Source organism: Apium graveolens, chromosome 11 (assembly GCF_009905375.1).
Source record: "Apium graveolens cultivar Ventura chromosome 11, ASM990537v1, whole genome shotgun sequence".
Lineage (NCBI taxonomy): Eukaryota > Viridiplantae > Streptophyta > Magnoliopsida > Apiales > Apiaceae > Apium > Apium graveolens.
Window position 1 is genome coordinate 202,390,319 of NC_133657.1, and position 23,280 is coordinate 202,413,598.

General features: G+C 33.5%; 2 protein-coding genes and 1 long non-coding RNA gene across 3 annotated transcripts; 2 read left to right on the top strand and 1 right to left on the bottom strand.

Annotated features, from left to right (window-relative positions):
- Positions 1-1,918: 1,918 nt before the first annotated feature.
- LOC141696528 (uncharacterized) lies at positions 1,919-2,863 on the bottom strand. Its single transcript, XM_074500658.1, has one exon. The coding sequence runs from the start codon at positions 2,861-2,863 to the stop codon at positions 1,919-1,921; it is 945 nt and encodes a 314-aa protein (XP_074356759.1).
- Positions 2,864-8,104: 5,241 nt separating this feature from the next.
- On the top strand, positions 8,105-11,867 carry LOC141698373 (uncharacterized). The gene is made up of 3 exons (XR_012565078.1): positions 8,105-8,323; positions 8,709-8,828; positions 11,477-11,867. It is a non-coding gene; the product is annotated as an uncharacterized LOC141698373 (long non-coding RNA).
- A 1,024-nt stretch (positions 11,868-12,891) lies between these two features.
- Positions 12,892-21,410, top strand: LOC141697048 (uncharacterized). Its single transcript, XM_074501237.1, has 8 exons — positions 12,892-13,500; positions 13,743-14,903; positions 16,281-16,673; positions 17,102-17,649; positions 17,877-18,645; positions 19,030-19,392; positions 19,671-20,401; positions 20,547-21,410. The coding sequence occupies exons 1-8, from the start codon at positions 12,927-12,929 to the stop codon at positions 21,204-21,206; spliced, it is 5,199 nt and encodes a 1,732-aa protein (XP_074357338.1). The 5' UTR covers positions 12,892-12,926; the 3' UTR covers positions 21,207-21,410.
- Positions 21,411-23,280: the final 1,870 nt, after the last annotated feature.

Here is a 23,280-nt window from a genome sequence, read left to right on the forward strand (position 1 = left end):
AGTTACTTCCCAAGTGTTATTTCTCTCTAATGCATCCAGTTCTTCATTCATGGCGGACACCCAACATGGACTCTTGACAGCTTGGTGAAAATAAACTGGATCAACCCGGGGTTCTATGGCTGCTAGGAAGCAGCTGAATTCAGGACTTACAATCTGAGTTGTTACTGCACTGGCACTCATCGCTTTACTGGAACCAGGTGTAACAAAATCACTCAACCAAGCAGTTTTTTTGTTTCTCGCGTGGACCTCCTCAGATTCCGTTGTTCTGCTGCAACATCAGATGTCTCTAACCTTTCTTCATTTACTTCTCCTTCTTCCTGTTCGTCAGAATCCCCTATCACTTCATTCTCATTAACCAATTCTTCATTTTCTTCGAGGCTATTCGTCAGCTCAGTTTCATAACTTATATCATCTGCCAGAGGCATTTTAATTAGCAATGGTTTTGTGTATAACTTGTCACAATTTTTATTGAGAGGAAAGACGTCTTCAAAAAATCTCACATGTCTCGACACAAATGGTTGCATTGTTGTGAGATTCAGCAACCTATATCCCTTTGTGCCATGAGGATATCCAACAAAGCAACATGTTATTCCTCTTGCATTAAATTTGTCCGTCCCGTGTGCTGAATTATACGCTACTGCCAAGCATCCAAACGACCTCATATACTCATAGTCCACCTGCTCATTATAGAGTTTCTCGAAGGGCACCTCAAAGTTCAGAGCTGCATTAGGCAATCTGTTAATTATGTATACTGCCGAGAGTACACAGTCTCCCCAGTATGATAAAGCCAATCCTGATTGAAACCGCAATGCCCTCGCCATCTCGAGCACTTGCCTGTGCTTCCTCTCCACCCTTGCATTTTGTTGGGGTGTGTGAGGGCATGACTTCTGATGTATCATTCGTTTCTTGGCAAAGTATTCAGTGCAGGTCTTGTCAGTAAATTCCAATGCGTTGTCCGACCGAACCACCTTGATCTTTCCATCAAATTGATTACTCACATATTCAGCAAATTTCATTAATGTGTTTAAATAGTCTGATTTCATTTCCAGCAAGTAAACCCACGTTACTCTAGTGCAGTCATCAACTAGAGTTAAAAAATATCTAAATTTTCCCTTAGTGCAGACTCTATACGGACCCCAAATATCTACATGAATTAAATCAAAGGGTTTTTCTGCATGTGATTTGCTAGAAGGAAACACTAGTTTTGTCATTTTCGAGAGGGGACAAGTGATGCATACCTGATCTTTGTGTTGGCTCAAGTAAGGTTTGACCAGTGATATATGTTGCATCTTCGAGTGGGAAGCGTGCCCCAAGCGTTTATGCCAAAGATCATACTGACCTTCACTCTTGTTTTTCAGCCTTTTCTTCTCATCTGCCAATTTCTTTTACACATCTCCCCCTGTAACGACTTGCATTGCTGCCATTTTTTCATTTCTTAGGTAGTATAGGCCTTGTCTTATTTCACCAACCCCCACAACACTCTTCGAGACCGAATCACTTATGACACAACCACCAGATCCAAATATCACTTCACATTTGCAGTCTTGAAAAAGTTTACGAATTGACAGAAGGTTATGGTTGAATTGAGGGACATGTAACACATTTTTTAGTTTCAAACCATTCTCGAGAATCACATCCCCTATGTGTGTAATAACAGCTGTTGAACCCGTTGGTAGTGTGATTGTAAAAGTAGCAGGGGCTAACTTGATATTGATCATGTGTTGCAATGAGGACGCCATGTGATCTGAAGCTCCGGAATCTATGATCCACTCTGCACCACCTAGTACCTTCTTTCCACCACTACAAACCATTCCTGAAAACCCATAATCTATTTCCTCATCTGTTTCAGAACCCTTCTGATTAGATTTTTCCTTTGGGATCAACTTGAGTATCTGCTCCAATTGTTGGGACGTCATAGTTATGTTTTGTTGATCATCCACACCCCCTGAACATTATTCGCCATTCTTGGTGCACTTGGTCTCTGTCCAGTCCATTTACCAGGAGCTGCTCTCTGTGTGAGCTTGGGCTTTGAGTACCATTTTGGATATCCAACAACTCCCCAACACTTATCATTTGTATGTCCCCTTCTACCACAAGCAGTGCACATTAAACCCTTTTCCCTAATGCCTTTACCAAACATGGCCATTGCATCATTATCTCCCAAGATTGTATGATGAAGAATCTCCTTTTGTGACTCTTCTTGCTGCAAAGCAGCACATGCTATTTCAACTGACGGTAGCGGACTCAACATTAACAACTGGCTTCTTTGTGCTCCGTACATCTCATCCAAGCCATTCAAAAATTGAAACAATCTGGATTCTTCCTTCAAGGACTCAATGACATTCAGCAGCTTCGTGACTTCTGGGTCCACAACAGTGACGCTTGGAAGCGCATTCATGGAGTCAATCTCCTCCCAGAGGCTACTGAGACCAGTGTAATACTCACTTACCTTCATTCCATTTTGTTTATAATTAAACAAATCTCTACACAACTTGTACTTTCTAGACCCATTTGTTAACGAAAAGCATTTTTCAAGTTGTTTCCATATGTCACAAGCATTGTTAATAAAAAGAACAGAAGACTTTATACTTTCAGAAATATTATTGTGTATCCATGAGATTACCATGTTGTTACATGTATCCCATTGGCTGGCCTCTGCAGCATCTGTTGTACTCCTTGTAATGGTTCCATCAACGAAACCCAGCTTCCTCTTTGCTGATAGTTGAATTTCAAGTGACCTTTTCCAGGTTCTATAATCATTTGCTCCTTGCAATTTTGGGACACTTAAAGACAGCGGTCCATCCGAAGGATGTGTAAACAAAGGATTTTGTAGATCTGATGCAGACAGTCTACCAGTAGCCATCTTTAACTCTAAAACAATGTTGTGTGACAGTGACAACACTCACACCTTTCACAGAGCAAAGAATTGACCAACAGAAATAACACAGATCTCTCCAAGAAAGAATTCTCACTACACAGCTATCTATTGCAGCTCTGATACCATAAAGACAACATAAACTTTAGGCAAGAGATAGCTAGCAAGAAGTTACACAAATAGAAAGAGAGTGAGTAACAATAATTGTGCATTCACTGAATACTCCAATACTCACACTGCAGAGTCTGTGTCCACCATGTGTCCTTTTAACGTTTACAAAAGTTTGTTACTCCAACGTACTTAATGCAAAGACTAAAATAACCTCTGCCAGCTAATAGACTATATTCTAACAAGAATGCACTGTGATCTTCAGTAAGGCCCCATCTGCACACCTTGGCTTTATTTGGACTTGACACTTCAGCTAAATAACAAACAGAAGACCCAAGAACAAGACCTCCATCTTCATTAAAGCTAAAAAAACATCCAAAAAATACTTAGTCAGAATGCAGCAAGCGGGTCTAGCATAAACAATGCCTATTTCTTTACAGGTGCAGAAGCTGTAATAATTCAGGAGAAAGTTAGATGGTTTGAACGTGAGCTGCATATATGACGGGTGTATGTGTTTCACTACATATCTACTGAAATAAAAAACTGGAGCGAATGAATGACTGCAATTGCCAATTGCCAGAAACCAAAGAGTCCTCTGAAAGAGAATCGTCTTGACTATTCCTTGCTGGTACTGGGCTGGTTCAAATGAATTTTGAAGTCTGGACCATTCTATAATGAAAGAGAATTTCATTACCTTCGCGTGGGCTGTTGAGTCATCCAAATCTGATTACCAAATACGGCCTAAATAATAAGTCTTGCGCAAGCAATCCAAGTAATCCGAATTTTCTTCTAATTTAGCTCCAATCCCTTCCAATTTAACATTCCTTGCTTTCTACAACAAAATATTAAAGCTAATTAATAAAGATCCAGTTAATTGAAAATTGGAATGACTGCTTTTGCCAGAAACCAAGAGTCCTCCTAAATAAAACTATATCAATCCAAGACTAATAAGAACTTCAAATCCAGTATCTTCAATAGCAACTAGCTATTGTTTTCTATGAAATAACATTTAGGTTAATCAGTTTTTTATTATTGAGATTTTTATTTAGCTCCAATTGTGTTAGCTACAGGACTCTCAGTAGTAAACTCAAAAGCTATAAATATAAAGAACTAAACAGAAAAACAACATTTGGAGAAAAGAAATATAGAAAAAAGAGAAAAACATCGAAGAAAACAATCAATATCTATTGAAATATAGACCGATCTTGTCTTGGCAAGCCCAACAACCGATAAATTCCCGTCATAGTCCCTAATGTTCAATCCTTTCAACCATGTCAACTGTAAAAATCACCTGCAACCAATCCATATATATTACACTTAGCAGCAGAACGCGAATAGTCGTGGATGTAATTTTAGATAACCGTTCATTTGCAGTATGGCCGCGGATTCATTATTTTAAAAATCATGAAAGTCCGACCACAATCACAATCGCATATTATATAAATTAATATAATTTTAAAAAATATATAAAATATACATATAAATAACATTACTCAAAGTAATACAATTAGACTTTGCCCAATATAAATAAAGTTCAGAAAATTTTGCATCAACTTTTATATTTCAGGATTAGTTTTTCTTTTGTAACATCACCGGACTATTGAATTTATTTGCCATTTAAATTTATTGATTTTTTTGGATTATTGAATTTCTTTTGGAAACCCTTATAATTTTTATATGCAATATTTATTGAAGTAAGTTTTTTTTAATTATTTGAGCAGTTGAACGGCAAAACTAACCGCAACCAACTATAATTATATAGGTAAATTTGGTTCGTTTTTATATACCAACGGTTTGATTGCGAATAGAGACTGATCTTGTCTTGGCAAGCCCAACAACCAATTTATTCCTGGACTAATTTCAAAATATCCACCCCTAGTTTTTTGACAAATATGACCTATAGCCTTATAAATGAGTATTTGTTCTCATAAATTCTCAGGAGTGATGATCAAATCCAGGACCCGGGACGACGGAGGATAAACTCTTAACCACTTGAGCTATCCAACCGTGCTCAGGGTAATCCCTATTTTATTTTCCTAAACTATAATAAAATAATTGTTACCCAAAATATAGAGACTTAAAAAGTTGTGTTACTCCAACATTGTTACCTACATCGATTACCTATGATTTTAAAAAATATATTTATTTAACATTTTAGATAAGATAGATAAGGAATGGGGGGTTGGAGTAGATATATGTTGGTATTATATGGGAACATAGATGATGTGGAACTAGAGGGACTTGCTTTTCTATCCCCTAAATAAGGGGTTCCATTTTCTCCCCGGGCTAAGGTGTTCTATTAGATTGTGATTTATGAAATCAAAACCCCTAAATATGTACACATGATGAGAAAATTATAGGTAAGGAGTTTTCGTTGGAGTTGCTCTTATGTAGGGTATTAAATTGAAATAAATGAATATATAATTCTTTAAAGAAGTATTTTTGAAGTACATAGCTTATATTTTCCATTTAATGCGAGTCCCATTACATCTCTTACTGAATTAAACTCAAATTTAAGCTTATTTATCACAATATTTAGAATTAAATTTAGTAGAGTACTCCCTTTTCATCCACTATAAATTAAGTCTGTAATAGCAATACATAATCAATTCTACTTCACGTATTGCACATGAAATTTGTCGTATATTCATCCACCTCTTTTTTTATATATATATATTGAACTGCAATATAAAAAAGCTCAATATAAATATGAATATTGAGAGGTCATTTCTCAATAAATAATATCTTTATATAAAGAACAATAAAAAATATTATGGAATATATCTAGTAAACAATTATTATGGAATCATATATAAAGACACATTTAAATACTAATTTTCATACCAAAAAAGGGTTTTTATATAAGAAAAAATAATGATCAAATATAATATTACGACACTTAATTTTGTAGTTACAAATATATATAGAAGATTATAACTGGATTTTGGATTCTATGTTATACTTGATTTTCAATTTTAGATGATATTTCACGTTATATTTTATATGTTAAATTTAATCCATGTTAAATATTGTGATTATAATCTTAACAAATCATCTTTACAAATATTAAAATATATTGATGGTGTTCTTTATTATTCTATATATAAGGTATTTTTTGTAAATGTAACCCATATTTTAAAAAAGTCAATAATCACCCGCTTGAAAATATTATATCCATATATATAAAAAGTATGAAGAAGTTTTTGTTCAAATTTTTGATAGTTATATATGGTTCCAGACAACTAATATAATTAAAGACCGTTAAATCTTTAAACCGGTGGATTATAGTCGTTGAACCTAAAACAAATGAATATTTTATAAAAAATGATAAGTAAGTCTCCTAAATCCTAAATTTAAGAAAATATTTTACCTTTTCATGGGTCGTTTGGTTCAAATAATGGTACGGGCTGGAATCAGAAATCGGTTTAAGGTGGTATGGGATTGAGGGGTCATTCATAATATCATGTGTTTGGCTGAGTAATGAAATAAATATCTTTAATTTAAAATATTTTTTCAATATAAATTAAATTATTTTAAAATTTTAATTAAATTATTAATTTAATATAATTTTCGTTCATTGATTTGTATTTGTATTAAATTTTACATGAAATCGCTTAAATAAAAATAAAAATAGTGAAAACATGGTTCATTCCTCGTCATACCCAAATTTCCTTTGGGTATCAAAAATCCATATCCTGGGAATTTCAGGAATGGGTTTAAATTATTTTTTTTTTAAACAAACACCAGATATAAGGTTGAAATGAACGAAAACCATATCTGTCTCTAGAATTGCTCGAAAAAAAGACCCCTCAATGATTTAAATTCAAAAGAAGCAAGCATCCTAAATTAAATATAATATTATTGCAAAATTCATAACTATCATTTTTCTTCGGTCTCACGACAATTTTTGTGGGACAATACACTTTAAATCAACAATGAATTAAAATTTATTTCCTCAGTTTCGCGTGGACTGTAAAATTATTGAAATCTAATTTTTAGAACTCAAGACGAAACAAAAATAAAATCCACAAGACTCAATAATTTTTTTATTTGTTTTAACTTTAGTTTGGTTCTTTTTTCTTTAGCTATTTCAAATTAGTAAAAAAAATTAATAAAAAATTTGTGCATCATACACTAAAACATTAAAAATTTGATAGTACAGACTGTACGATACTTGAGTTTGTATAATTACGGGGTTATTTTCGTATCTATATTATTTATATAATTTTTTTAAATCCAATTAGAGATAATTAATCCGTAGGTATAATGATTCTAGAATAAAATAAAATAATATACACTACCCATGTTAGTTAAAACAAAATTACAATATTGGTTTGACCTAAAATAAAATTAAAAGCAAAATTAAGTATTATTACTTGGATACGATCAGTACAATGTGTTTCAGGATAAAAGAATATTATTGATTCAACAAAAAAATTTATAATACTGAAATAAGCTAAAACAAAGTTAAAATCTAAAAGTAATTTTTTAGGTGTTCCAAAATACCCCTTTTAGACAATTGACCAAAATATTTAAAAGCGGATGTTTGACACAAAGTATCCACATAACACATATATCGGAGATGCATATTCGTTTTTTAAAATAATAACACAGAACACACTATTTTTTGTTTAGGTGAATAAATCTAAGTAAAAAAAATGAACATGCATATCTTTAAAAGTTATTCTTTATAAAATTTAAAAAAGTGAATACGCATACTTGTACATACTCAATTGGTGTTTTGGGCGGAGTTAAGCACATTTATCTATTTTGGGCACTTGGATTCGAAAAATAAGATATTTTAATTGTTCATTCGTCTGTATAATAATTTGGAGTTAAAACAAAATAATATATATTATTCATCCGGACTAGAAATTTATAAAACTGGTCCATTAGAAAGCATAATTAAAATCAAAATATAATTCAATCAGTTAAAATAAAATATACGCTATTTATGTGAATTAAAAGATGATTATACTACTTATTTTTAAATAAAAATAAAATTGATCCGGCTAAAACTTATTTTTGATTTTTGTCATTTACCCAATTTAAAAATAACAAAAAAGACCAAAAAAATTCTCGTAAAACATACTAAACTTGGCTCTCCAGAATACTAATGGCCTGAACCCACACTAGCTGGGGTTTTTCAATTGGGGTTTTTGAATTGTATAAGAATGAATTTTCGTTTATCTCTGAGCTGCATGAATCGTATAAGAATCAAATTAACGAGACGGATGATTTAGCTGAAGATGTTATTAATGAGATTCGTATAAGATGAATTCTCCTCTGCATCTGCATGTGGACACTAATTGATGAAAGTTCTTGGATTGAGAGTACCAGGTATATTTGGTCGCATTGTCGTATTGTCGTTTTTTATCAGAGTTCAATGCTTCTTATAAGTGTGGAATGAACTGTATATCAAATTGCTTAATTGATTAACTCACTTCGATATACTAACTTTATACGTGCACAACAACTATGGGCACAATCGAGCCGAGTCGAAAACTGTCAGGCTCGATTAAAAATGTCTAGTGTTTTAGAATGATGTTTCATACAGTTGTACCCTACCAACATATCCTTTAGAGTTTTAATGATCTCGAGGTGTCGTAGGAAAATCTTAAGTCCAGACTTAGTTATCTAGATTACAAGTTTAAACTCTCCTCTATTTGTAAGTCATGGAAAATTATCCACAATTTCGTGGCCTGATGGTATTTAGTTGTTGCAGCATATTCGAGTGCACGGAATTTGTTGCCATTTGTACTGCAAAATGACTTGGCATCGGCATCAGGAACGTATTTGATGAAAGTTCTTGGATTAATGATATGCTGACTATAAATACTACCAGGTATGCTCATAAATATTGGTAAATATGTCTAAACTATACCAAATTTATGACTAAATTGAGTCATTTTTGCAATGAGTGACTTACTTGATATATTTGGACGACTTTGACATTAATCTCGATGTCTAAATATGGATAAATATCTGGTAGAAACTACTTCTTCTTTTGGTAGTAGTATAGTGTTATATAACCCTGCAAACGAAATTTCCAAGTATGCTCGATTGCCAATGTGCACTCTCAGAACTTACAAATGTAGTTCCAGTTTGGTAATTTTGAATTAACTAGGCAGTAGTTTATCAAGAAAGAGAGAACTGGTATCCAAATGTTTTTTTGCACAAAGGTAATTTTTCTTAGTCTTGTAGACTAAGAAGCAGGGACATTAGGGTCACATGCGGAGTCCCCATGTTGGACATACGGATTCTTCCACAATACCGGTTTCAATTAACTAAAAGATTTCACTTGTATTTTTGTACTTTTTTATTTTAGATTAATAAATTATGCATTTGATCATTTTTCATGTATTTTTTGATTTTACTAAAATTAAATTTGTCGAATTCCTGTATCCCCGCACTATGTTTTCACACTCCCGCACCCCTGTACTTACTTCTTAGTTTGTGGATAATAGACGAATGTGAAAAGTATTTGTGGACTCAGAGCATTTGATGAAATATAAATTTTTTAAAACCATTATCATCTATAGATTAGTACTCCCTCATGTAGAAAAGGGAGTTCAATGCTTCTTATAAAAGGATGCCTCAACTGAACTTTATATGCGTAATTTTTATAATGCATAAACATTTAACAGATAGCAAAATGCTATTGCTTGATAGACATTTATATTTCAAATATGCTTAATTGTGTCTTAGCTAAGAACTTACTATCTAATAATTAATTAATTAAATATAAAATTGTGAATAAGTAAAGGAAATTATCCTAATAGTAATAAAATTGTGATATGGCTAGGTTGTAGCTGCCGATGTTGAGTGATTTTAAATGATGTATCATACAGTTCTACCTAACTTCATATCCATTAGTGCGTTAATGATGTCTATAATTAGGTGGTGCAGAATAATTGAAGTTTGTTTAGAATAAACTACAGAATCTCCTTTTAATTAATTTAACTAATACGTGACTTTTCGATTTTAGTTTCAATGAAAGATAAAGCAAAACCACCATGTCTCACATATCAATCCACTTTGAAACATTGGTTTTAATTACTTGATGACTACGATCCACTTTGAAACATTTGTATTATATTACTTGATCAAACTTGATTATATACTCTGTATTTGTCTCACGTATCAATCCACTTTGAAACATTTGTATTATATTAAATATTTTAATTGTAACTAGGAATATACAAGAGTTTCCAAAATTGAATAGGATTCTAAAGTCAAATCGTCTTGCTCTGGGCTGATTCAAATGAATTTTGAAGTCTGGACCATTCTATGATGAAAGAGAATTTCGTTATGTTCGCGTGGACTGTTGAATCATCCAAATATGATTAGGAGAACTTAAGATAAAGCTCAAACAATAAGTCTTGTGCAAGCAATCCAAGTTTTCAGAATTTTTTTTCTAATTTAGCTCCAATCCCTTCCAATTTAGAATTCCTTGCTTTCTACAACAAAATATTAAAACTAATTATTAAAGATCCAGTGAAATGCAAAATATAATTAATATGGGAACAAAAATCATCTAATATATATATATATATATTATCAATGTTCCTGCTACATTTTCACACTACACACTAGTGAAGCAAAAAACTGGAGCGAGTGAATGACTGCATTTGCGAGAAACCAAGAGTCCTCCTAAATAAAACTATATCAATCCAAGAATAATAGGAACTTTGAATCCAGCATCTTCAATAACAACTAGCTATTGGACTTTATGAAGGGTGTTAATCCCTAACAATCGTGTACTAGATAAGCAATATCTAACACACTGTTTCAGAACCCTTAGATCAATATTTCAAAGGGCTCAGATGTAAGTAAATTTTTTTAGATCCGCGGAAAGGGGAAAAGCCCTTCCGCGGAAAATATCCGCGGAAGGCTAAAAAAATTTTTCTTAAATCTGGGCGCTTGAAATATAGATCCGACGCTCCTGGAGTAGTATGTTAGATAAAGTTTATCTAACACACGATTGCCGGGGAACAGGACCCCTTTATGAAATAATCATTTTGCTCCAATTGTGTTAGTGACAGGACTCAACTATAAAGAACTAAACAGTAAAACAACACAGAGAGAAAAGAGAAAAACATTGAAGAAAACAATCAATAGCTATTGAAATAGACATTGATCTTGTCTTGGCAAGCCTAACAACCAATTTACTCCTATCATAGTCCCCACATGAGGACCAAAATGTCCAAAAACTGCAGCTGTTCAGATTGTAATTCTGATGACTTATGTAGAGTATTAAGTTGAAATAAATGAATGTGATTCAATGAAGAAGTCCTTTTCAGAAGTACATAGATTATATTTTCCATTAAATGCGAGTTCCATTCAATCTTTAACCAAATTAAACTCAAGTTTAAGCTTATTTATCACAATATTTATAATAAATTGAGTAGAGTACACTTTTCATCCATTATAAATTAAGTCTGTAATAGCAACTTACAATCAGTTCTACTTCACATATTGCACATGAAATAGGCCGTGTAATTATCCACCTCTTCTTTTACTGGCTACCAATGTTACGTAGAACGGGATTCGATTCGAGACGTGGTATGGAAACGGAAACACCATCTAAACCCCAAACCAAGTGACCAGCCATGGAGTCATCTAGCTAGGTGTGAACTGTGTGACAAACAATGCAGCAACTTGTCTGTGTAACCAATTACTGATCGCCACATCAGCAATTGAATACAGCACCTGCTTCATTATTGAAGTTTTGCAAGATTTTTTCTGTAGAAAAAAGAAGTGTTGCTGAATGAAGATGACCCTACTTCATTGTACTTGGGCCAACAAGTTGTGTAACTTAAATCAAACCCTGAATGAGAAACTTCTTAGTCGTATTAACATTAAGCCCAACAACCAACTTGCTCCTGTCATCATCATTACATCACTTGTCATTTTTCTCTTCTCCAATAATGGAGTTGTTAATTACTATAATTGTATATTATTCAAATAAGAATAATGGAGTTGTTAATTACTATAATTGTATATTATTCAAATAAGAATAATGGAGTTGTCTAATAAAGAATTTATGCATTAAAAATACTGTACATACTTGTGATACTCCTGAGAAGTGTTCTTCAAAAATTCAAATTTTATATTTCAAATCTGTAAGGCATTTGGTCATAGATTTCTTTTCCTTTTCCGAAACATGTCTAAGTGCCACTTTTTGTAAAAATAAACATTAATTTTTTATTGTTCTCATAAAAGTGACTCTTAGCCAACTTCTTGTAAATTTAAATTTTCGACTACCAAATATTAAATGGGATTAAGTCTGGTCACAATTCTAAAAATTACTCACTTTATGAAATAAGCAGGACACACCCTTGAATGGGAAAATTATAAGTTGTTAGAACCATAGTGATATTTTTGTTGCTATTGAAGTTTGTGATTGATAGAACTGGTAATTTCCTGGTGCTCCTTGTTGGCCCTAAATTGCAGCATGTGGAATTTAAGAGTTCCTGCATCAGTTTTAATACTCCAACTGCCAATATTTATTGAAATAAAAGAAAGTAGCTTATTTATAATATTACACGAACTCTGGACACACACACATATATATTAAATGCAAAACTTTGTGCATATTTAACATAAAAATTTTAGGTACTCATCTCATGCTTTTAAGAATATACTTATAATTTGAGGTTGTTTCTATCAATTGTAGGTAAAAATAAATATTGTGTTAACTATTTTTTTAACACAAACAGTAGAATAAACAAATTATTAACATTTTATTTATAAAGATTTATCGAATTGAACAAATATATAGTAGGTACATGTGAATGCAGGTAGGGTATGAAAATGTGGGTGGGACTGGGAAAGGACTGAGTCTTAAATTTTTTATAGACTAATCTATAGCAAGCCTCTATATATAGACACTGAAACTTACTTAAGACAGGATATATAAAAACACACATAATATAGAGTTATGGATCAGTTAGATGCTTTGTATGATGCTGCCATTTCCGGAGGAGATGCTGAAGCCATAGCTAAACTGGAGATGGAAGCTAACATACCGGACTCTGATGGAGAAACTATACTTCACCTCGAATCTCAAAAGGGAAATATAAAGCGGGTGCGATTCATTTTGAGAGAGTTTGCAAACAAAAATCTTTTGGCCAAGCTTAATACATTCAGACAAACTGCACTTCACTTGGCAATATATGAGGAACACCTTGAAGTGGCTGAGGCCATCATTGAAGCAGCTAGACAACAATTGCCGGAAACTTCCTTTCAAGCTTTTCTTAGGCAAGGTGATGGAGAAGATGACACCGCATTACATTATGCAGTCATGTACGAAAACATAGCAATTGTTAAGCTATTAGTGGAGGCCGACCCTACTGATACCCATACACAAAACGAAAAAGGTAAAACACCAATGTACATGGCTGTGGAAGAAGGGTACAAGGATATAGTAGATATAATCTCTACAACTTGCACAACTCCATCTTTGGAGGGTCCTGATGGTAGTTCAGCTCTACGTATTAACAATCTCGACCAAGGTATGCCTTAATTAATACACTTTCAAATAATTTTGGTTACACTCCAGTTCTTTTTGTTTTCTATACTAAATCCATTTTCTTTTTTCTTTCTAATTTTTTCTTCAATTAAATTTCTCTAAAATTACTCACACCACCTAATGTTTCTTAATACTTATCATTGTCCTACTTCTTAATTATTTATACCTAGATTTGAACTTGCTAAACATGTTAAAGTCCACAGTTTAACACATTTTTGTATATAGTTGAGAGCCCTGGCGGAACACTCTATAAAATTATGGATAGAGATGCTTGGTATGCCGCTGCCATTGCCGGTGATGCTGCTGCCATTGCTAAATTGGAGATGGAAGCCGATATAGTGAACGATGATGATGAAACTATCCTCCATGTCGAATCTGAAAATGGAAATGCAGAACGTGTGCGATACATTTTGAGGGAGTTTGTAAACAAAAATCTTTTGCCCAAGCTGAATGTATATAAGGATACTGCACTTCACTTGGCTATATATGAGGGACATACTGAAGTGGCTGAGATCCTCATTGAAGCAGCTAAAGAACAATTGCCGGAAACTTCCTTTCAAGCTTTTCTTAGGCAAGCTGATGAGGATATTGACACCGCCTTACATTATGCAGTCATGTACAAAAACATAGCAATTGTTAAGTTATTAGTAGAGGCCGACCCTACTGATACCCATACACAAAACGAAAAAGGTAAAACACCAATGTATATAGCTGCGGAAAGAGGGTATACGGATATAGTGAAGGTGATCTGTAAAACTTGCACTGCTCCATTTAATTTTGATGGTCCTGGTGGTAGTACTGCTTTGCATGCTGCTGTTAAGAATCGTAACCATGACATTGAATTGGTTGCGGTCCTTATTGATGCAGCTAGAAGTTTGCTTTCTTCTGCTTCAGATAATGATTCCACCCCTGTAATTAGTTCTTTGCAAGCTTCTTCTTCTTCAGATAATGATAGTACTGATGATGATGATGATGATGATGATGAAGATGCTGCTGCTGATGATGATGATGATGATGATGATGATGATGATGATGATGATGATGACGACGATAGTACTGATGATAGTACTGATGATGATGATGATGATCATCCAGTTAGTTCTTTTCAAGCTTTCCTCAGGAAAGGTGATGAAGTTTTGAACACTGCCTTACACATAGCAGCCATGGAAGGTAAATTGGATACGGCTAAACTATTAGCGGAAGCCGATCCAAGTAATCCAGGTATTCAAAACAAAAAAGGTCAGACACCATTCTACATAGCTGCGGAAAAAGGGTACGCAGATATAGTGAAGATGATGTGTACAACTTGCACTGCTAAATTAAGTTTAAAAGGCCCTGAGGGTAGACTCACTGCGTTGCGTGCTGTTATCAAGAATCTTGACCAAGGTATGTAGTATTAAATGTATAGAGGCGTACTTCTTTTGGTTCCTGCTAATTCATTTTCTTTACTGCTTAATTAGTCATAATTCCTCACATCACCTAGTTATGCACTATTAAACATAACTATGTACAAGATTTTAATTTGTTAGGTGTGTTTGATTCATGATTTAATTATATATACAATCATAGTTATAAAAATTAATGATTAAGGTGACTAATCAGCCAATTTATTTTAGTTCACTGAAATTCGGTGAAGAATTGATGTTACATGCTGGTACCGGGGCAATAACTGTTTTGCTGCCGATAAGGTCAAAACCCGTCAAAATCCGAGTTTTTTAGGGATAAAATTGGAGTTATAGTTGAAGTTTTTCCGTGATACTCATACGATTTTCCTGAAAATAATTTAAGTATGGAGCTTTCCATTATCTGCAGTTGATGTGCACATATTATAGGTGTGGATGAAGAAGAAAAATATGGTTTTAATATGATATTAAAAGATAAGTCTCAACCGTCTATATTTTCTTACTAAGATTACTGTCATTCTAGTTGAAAATTTAAAGGTCAGCACCTTCAAGTGGTTTTAATTTTGTCTCAACATATAAATTATTATATTTTATTTTTATCTTCCTTTTACATAATTTTTGAAATCTTTATTGAAAAGATAGTCTGAGTAATTAGTATCGTACAAAAGATACCAACATCCCATATTAGTTTTATATAGCACCTCACTTAAAATATATCCAATGGCATCAGTGGTTCGGCTAAATAGTATAATAACCTCACTTGGAGTATCTACAATGGTATTATTTTTTAAATGATTCAGTAAAATAGTAGTATAGTATAATGATTTTGTAAAATTTGTCGAACCTGTAAAGTATTGTACTCGGGTGGAGATGGTAATAATTGGGTATATTTTAAAAAAAATATGTTATTATTATTTTAAGTCGTTATAAATAGAATGTATAATTTTCATAAACTAATAGATGGTGTATAATTTCACTAAATTCATATTTATTTGGTTATTTTTCTTATTAATCTTATTAATCATTAGATTGTTACACTTTTTTTGTCAGGTTAGATCGTTACACTTCTATGTATATAGGATCATTGAACATAGACATACATACATACACCGGTGATAGGAAAAGAGAGTAAAATATCATAGTAGAAAACACAAAGTTACCTCACAACTACATTTCCTTAATTACATTATATTATTATTTGTAAGTTGTTACTAATATACATCAGCATATTGTTGTACTTTTGTTCTTTGGTCAAAATTAAAAATTTAATCTACAAAATATCCTAATTTTAAAATTGGATTAATACTGTGACGCAGTATAACTGTGATTTAATTTATAATATTTTTCACTTCCCTTGCAGCCAAAAACGAAGTTACAGATGTGATTAAAATGATAATTGATATAGTCAAGAATCACGACCGAAAGGAGTACGCAATATATGTAGTGTTTGCTAAAATGTTTTCTAAAATTGACGAGAACGGACAAACAATTTTGGAACTAGCGGTGGAGCGAAATTATGTGAAAGTGGTTGAATTAATATTAGATGCAATTGAGGGAAATTATGAGGAAGTGGATGATGATTGGAGTGGTGATGATTTTATGAGTTTGATGCCTTTAATTTACAAAGCTGAGGATAAAAAGTACAGGAATATGGTAAAAATACTCCGTGAGAGGTACGAAGCTGGAGCTAAGTTTTCTCATCAATTTCAAGATCACGCCAATCTTATTTCTGCCATTAGAAAGCGCCAAACAGGTATGAAACATTCGTTTTAAGAAAAATCCTTTTTAATTCTCTGTCCCATTTCATATGACTTACTTTCCTTTTTTGAAGTCCAAAATAGAACAAACATTCCTTTGTAACACTTATTTAAGTTTAGCACAACCACACATTCATCATATAATAAACTTATTGTGGTTAAGCCGAGCTTTAATTTCTTAAAAACCCAAATAATCTTTAAATTCAGTAATGGACGTAGACTGCAATATATAATTTTTTTTTAAAGTTAATATAATACTACGAACTACTATATGAATATAGAAAGTATAGTAGAAGTACTTCAATCCATATATAATTTTTTTTAAAATTTTAATATAACCGCAACTATCTGTCTGAAAATTTTAAAACACAGCAATTTGTAGAAAATAAATATAATACAATGTATTTGTCACAATTCTTTTCAGAAACCGTCTTCAGCCTATTGGATGGTAATGGTGAGAGCCTTGTGACCTTTGTTGATATTTATGGGTGGACAGCTCTTCATCATGCAGTATATCATGAATTTGATTCAATAATTAAGTCCATCGTAGAAGCTCAAAAAAAGTTTGGACATGAATTCGTGTATCAAGATATGGCATCAACACCCTTTCATGTAGCAGTTGAGAGAGGGTACACTTCTACCGTGATACTTCTGATGCAATTATGGCCATCTTCCTCGTCAGCATATATCAATGTTGATAAGAATGGACAAAATATACTGCATTTAGCGGCTTTGCAAAGTAAAAAAGAGATGATACAAGAGATTTTAAAATGTTGTCCACGAAAGTATAAGACTGAATTTGTGAATAAGCAGGATAAGGATGGTAATACACCTCTTCATCTTCTTATCAGAGGTGGTTGTTTGGTTCTAGAACTCTTAAGATACGAAGGACTTGATACAAGGGTGGAAAATAAAAACAGATACAGTCCTCCAGATATGTTATATGAAGACGACCAAATCATTGATGATCAGGTATGTTGAAAATTATATTGAAATCCAACTATAGTACATTGGATTATTAGGATATATTAATAAATATTGGCCAGAGTTGAACTTTTACAACCATGGACAAAATTTAGAACGGAAATGTTTTAGATAAGATATTTTACCGGCTTATTTTATAAAAGTTTGGTTAATATGCACATCATTTCCTGTTGATACATGATAAATGTTAAATTATTGCCATCCTTTATTTACAGGTACAAATCAAAATTGCTCTCGAACATATTCAAAAAAGAGATATTTTTTCAAGTTCAGTGCTCTCAATTAGTAAACGAAAGAGAAAAGATGTGAGTTTTAAGAAACAAGCAAACCTGCTGATACATGAAAAGCAGTCAGGAATGAAGGAAAATATTGATGCGGTTGCCAATTGTTTTGCCGATGCCATTGCCGGAGATCCTATTTCCCAAGATGCATTGGAGATGGAAGCACGTACACTGCAGGAAGACGGAAAAACTATCCTTCACGTAGAATCAAAGAGAGGAGTTACAGAACGTGTAGGATATATTTTGAGGGAGTTTGCAAATAAAAACCTTTTGGTGAAGCTGGATAATAAAAAACAAACTGCACTACACCTTGCAGTACATCATGGACACACTCAAGTGGTCGAGGCTCTTATTGAGGCAGCAAGACATTTGCCAACTTCTTCGTCAGCTAATGATGATAACCATAGTCCAGTTAGCTCTTTGCAGGATCTCATTAGGCAAGCTAATGTTCCAGACCAGAACACCGCATTACACTTAGCAGTCCTTAATGGTAATGTGGCCATTGTTAAGATCTTAGTACAAGCCGATCCAAATGATAGCCATGTTCAAAACAGTGAAGGAAAAACTCCAATCTACATAGCTGCAGAGAAAGGGTACAAAGAGATAGTAAAGGAGATCTGTACCACCTGCACAGCTCTGTCTTTAGATGGTCCTCGTGGCAGCCCGACTGCTTTGCATGCTCTTATTCATAATATTGGCCGAGGTACGTAGTATCTATAGATGAATTAATTTCATTAGCATGCCTGCATCTATCTGGATGTTAAATATACATACATGGTACTTGTTGATACCATTATTAATTTAGATATTTATATCAGTAAATTTATATGATTAATCACTTAGCATGATATTAGAGTTTGAATTAGAAAATTACAGTGGAACAAAAATGAGAGTTAATTACCCCATGATCAGCTTTTGGAACTCATATAAATTCGATTTCAAGTATGTGAATTATAATTAATATTTTTAATTAATAATTGGGGATTTTCTAACTTTTCATCTTTCTGTTTAGATTATAAGAAAATAAAGTAAAGATTTCTATCTGGCAATATCTGAATAAGTATATGAGCAACGTTTTTACTTGTAGTGACAGAAGGAGCGCCTGACATGATTAGGATGATCATTCATGCAGCCAAACGTTGGAGTAATAATGCAGATTTTGAAGCATTTTTTTGTAGAACAGACGAGTCAGGAAGTACTGTCTTACAACTTGCTGTGGAGAAAAATTGTGTGGACGCTGTTGAAATGATACTACTAGAAGATCCGGCCTATCAACAAGATGGTGCAATTAAAAGAAACGGTCTCATGCGTTTGATCTTCAAAGCCCTCGATAACAAGTGTAGTGATGATATCATCAAATCACTCTCTCAAACATACGAAGCTGGAATAATCAACCCTGATCACAAAGACGTGGTCCCTTTAATTCTTGCTATGAAAAGGCGTGATGAAGGTATGTAATTTATATGTATTATACTGATTACAAAATCTCGTACAAGTATATTTTATTGATGAGTACATAATACAACATAATTTAACCGTTGTCATTCTGTTCTTCGCTCATTTTGACAAAAGTACTGTCACACATTTATATATGGTCTGATTATACATCTTCTATGCAATTCATTATAATTTATTCTCAATAAAAAATATCTCCACAACTATCTAACATTGAATCAAAGACCTTACAACTGCTGTGTGTAATTTATGTACCTGTTTTTTTTTTTGCAGACTCTGTATTGCGTCTCTTAAGAGGTGCAAAACACCTTGTAACTTTTACAGAAGATAATGGGTGGACTCCACTGCACTATGCTGTCTATCACGAATTTGATTCAATACTTGGTACCATAATAGAAACACAAGAAGATGTTAAACACCAATTTGTGTGCGAAAATATGGCACAAACACCATTTCATGTAGCAGTCGAATGTGGATATGCTTCTACACTGGTACGACTTATGCAATCATGGCAAGCTTTGTCTTCTGCAGCTGAAGCTGATAACTCTCCATACACAGTTGTTAATAAAGATGGACGAAATATACTACATTTGGCTGCAGACCATTATGGTAAAATAGAAGGTGATAATAGAAAAGAACGACTTATGCAATCACGGAAAGCTTTGCCTTCAGCATCCGAAGCTGATAACTCTCCATCCATAGTTGTAAATAAAGATGGACGAAATATACTGCATTTGGCTGCAGACAATAATGGTAAAATAGAAGCTGAGAATAGAAAAGAGATGGTTGAAGGTCTTTTGAAGTACTGTCCAGGAAAATACAAGAACAAGATGTTGGAACAGCAAGATAAGGATGGCGATACACCTCTCCATCTACTTATCTCCCAAGGTTGTTTTGTTCCGGAACTCATAAAAGACACAAAACTTGATACGATGGCAAAAAACAAGAACAATTTGACTCCTTGGGAAATGCTGTATATTAAAAATGATGTTGTTGCCGATCAGGTACATTATCAACTTCATTTTTCTTTTTGCTAATTCCTGGAAATTAGTTTTGGTCCTTTATTAACAGAAAAAAGTGAAGTATGGAAAAATTAGAACTTTTAGCTATTAAAATAACTATTCATTTTTTGTGGTCCTTTATTTGCAGGTGGATATTAAAATTGCAATTGACGATGTCCAGACTAATCATTCAATTTGGAATCTTTGGGGTAAAAGCACCGAGAAGAAAGAGGATATTTGGAAAAATATCTCAACAAGTAAACGAAAGGTGAAAGATTTGATATTTGATGAACGCAAAAAATCATTGATGGATGCAAAGCATGAAGAAAAGAAAAAAAAGCTAGAAAGGTATAAAATGAGGACCAACACCCAGATCATAGTTACTGCACTTATCACTACAGTGACTTTCACCGTTGGTTTCACGATGCCTGGTGGTCTCCGTCAAAGTGGAGAGGTTGACGAAGGACTGGTGTTACTTTCAAAGAAGACAGCTTTTAATGCATTTATGGTTTCAGATGCATTAGCTCTACTACTATCAACATCTTCTTTGTTTTTCTACTTTCTTGAATCAATGACTGAAGATCCTAATCAAGTATCGAAACTCAATGCTGCATCAACTGTGCTCAACATTATTTCCGTTATAGCTATGATGTTGACTTTTATTGCGGGAACCTATTTGGTGTTATCACACTCACCGGCCCTCGCCATTACTGTTTGCATAATCGGTTCTCTCTTCTTCCTTCTTATCATTATTCTACTGATCAAGATAGTATATGATCGACTGCACGTGAAGAGGAACTTAGATTGAGCATTTCGATCATCTTTTGTTGGTTTCTATCATCTTTCTTGTTATTTCTTTCTGTTTATATAAATTTCAATTTTTTATGATGTACGTATTATTAAACATTCAAGTCAACATGATTCTTATTCGTAGTAGCCCAAATCATTAATCATGTAATGCGGTTTCAAGTAATTTTCGCATATGAAATATATCAATTGACTTCAATAACTATATATATACTACTTGCTTATCCAGTATATGATTTGAGTGTGTAATAAAGCAGCAACACTGATTACTCTGCAATTAAGGTATAAAATCATATGAAATATATGATTTGATTTTGGTGTTTTAGTTTGTGGTTGTTTATGGAATGTTTGCTGAAATTGGGGGTTATGTTTTAAATTTAGAGGCAATTGTGTTGGTTGTAGTTACTTAGATTTATCTTTTAGGTTGATGGTTTTTGTGTTTTGTTTATGTTTTGATGAATGGGGTGTTTGCGGAGATTGTGGATTAGAAAGTAAAATTGGAAGTTATGATGTAGCGCTGTTTATAGTCAATGACATTTTGTTTTTGGTCACTTCTTTGTGTTTGATGCATGTTTTGTTGGAATGCTTTAAATGATTGGGTGTTTGCGGAATTCATGAATCAGTCTCTATTGTCCCTTGTCGGTTTCGTAGGTTAAGAGTGACCGAGATTGATCCCTTTATTTTTGCTCAGTACTTTTGTGTTTTATGTGTGTTTTAATGGATTGTTTTGGTAAATGGGGGTGGTTGCAATAATTGTGGATCGATCTCTATTGTCCCTGGTGAAGGAGTTTGATGCTATTCTTTCTGTGTATGAAGGCTTCTGCAACTTTAAACAGGTACCGACTTCGATTTTATTTCATTTGTAGATTTGTAGATTTGTGATTTCAGTGAAAAGTCTCATCAAAGTATATAATGAAAATATGCATAATAGGGTATGCCATGCACAAAAAGCCCGGGCCCGAAAATCTGGCCCGGCCCGGTCAAAACCCGGTTCGGTGGGCCTTTTGTGCATCTCTACTCGTATACAAACACTATTTAAATATGAATATATTCCTTTTAACTTCAGACCTTATATTTGTGTCACTTGTGTGTTCCATCGTGACTCAAACAAAAAAAACTTGCACTTTCAAGGAGGATAAAAGATGTTATTAATCATTGATATCCCGAACAAATACCGGGTTCTGGGAGCTCGGATGTTTACCAACTTCAGTAAAATGAAAATAGTTTTAAATAGGCTGAATGACCTTTTGAACCTAAAGGCTTACACTAATATATCCATCTGCTGTGTGGTTTCAAAGTGTTCATTTTTGCTCTTGAAGTACTGAAAACGTATCTTTTTAACCTTGGACAGGGAAAAAAACCGAAGGACCGGGGAAAAAACCGTTGTGAACCGGGCGGTCCAAGGTTTAAAAGGTACATTTTCAGTACTTCGGGGGTAAAAGGAACACTTTGAAACCACAGACGCAGATGGGTATATTGGTGTAAATTTTGAGATTCAAAAGGCCATTAAGTTAAATAATATAATTATCCTAACTATTGTGGTAACATATATAAGTTATATTTCAACAACGCGCCATACTCATTCTAACTTTAAAGTTACTCAAGATCTTTGTACATTAATATTCATCATAGACTTGCATCAATTCATCGTAGACTTGCATCATACCTCCTCACTCTCTGAGTCTGTCTCTGTACATCAGTACATAATGTCTCATACTCTTCTCTATCAGTAAATATTTGTTTATAATTTAGCGGGAAAAAATAATTGTGTATAGCTCTACGCAGTCTCTCCATCTTCTTCTCTTGTCAGATTTTGTAATTTTTACAACAATGTAATTTATTGTATTCAACTTCAGTGTTCGGCAAAAAAAAAATTGAGCAAATTTTTATAGTGATTCGGTCCGACGAACATATACACATATAGTTAGGAGCTCTGTTAGATATAAAAAATTTTATGGAAAATGCTTTGTATGCCGCTGCCATTGCTGGAGATGCTGATGCAATTTCTAAACCGGAGGTGAAAGCAGATAAACTGGGCGAGATTCATGGTGAGAAGCTTTGTACTATCCTTCACA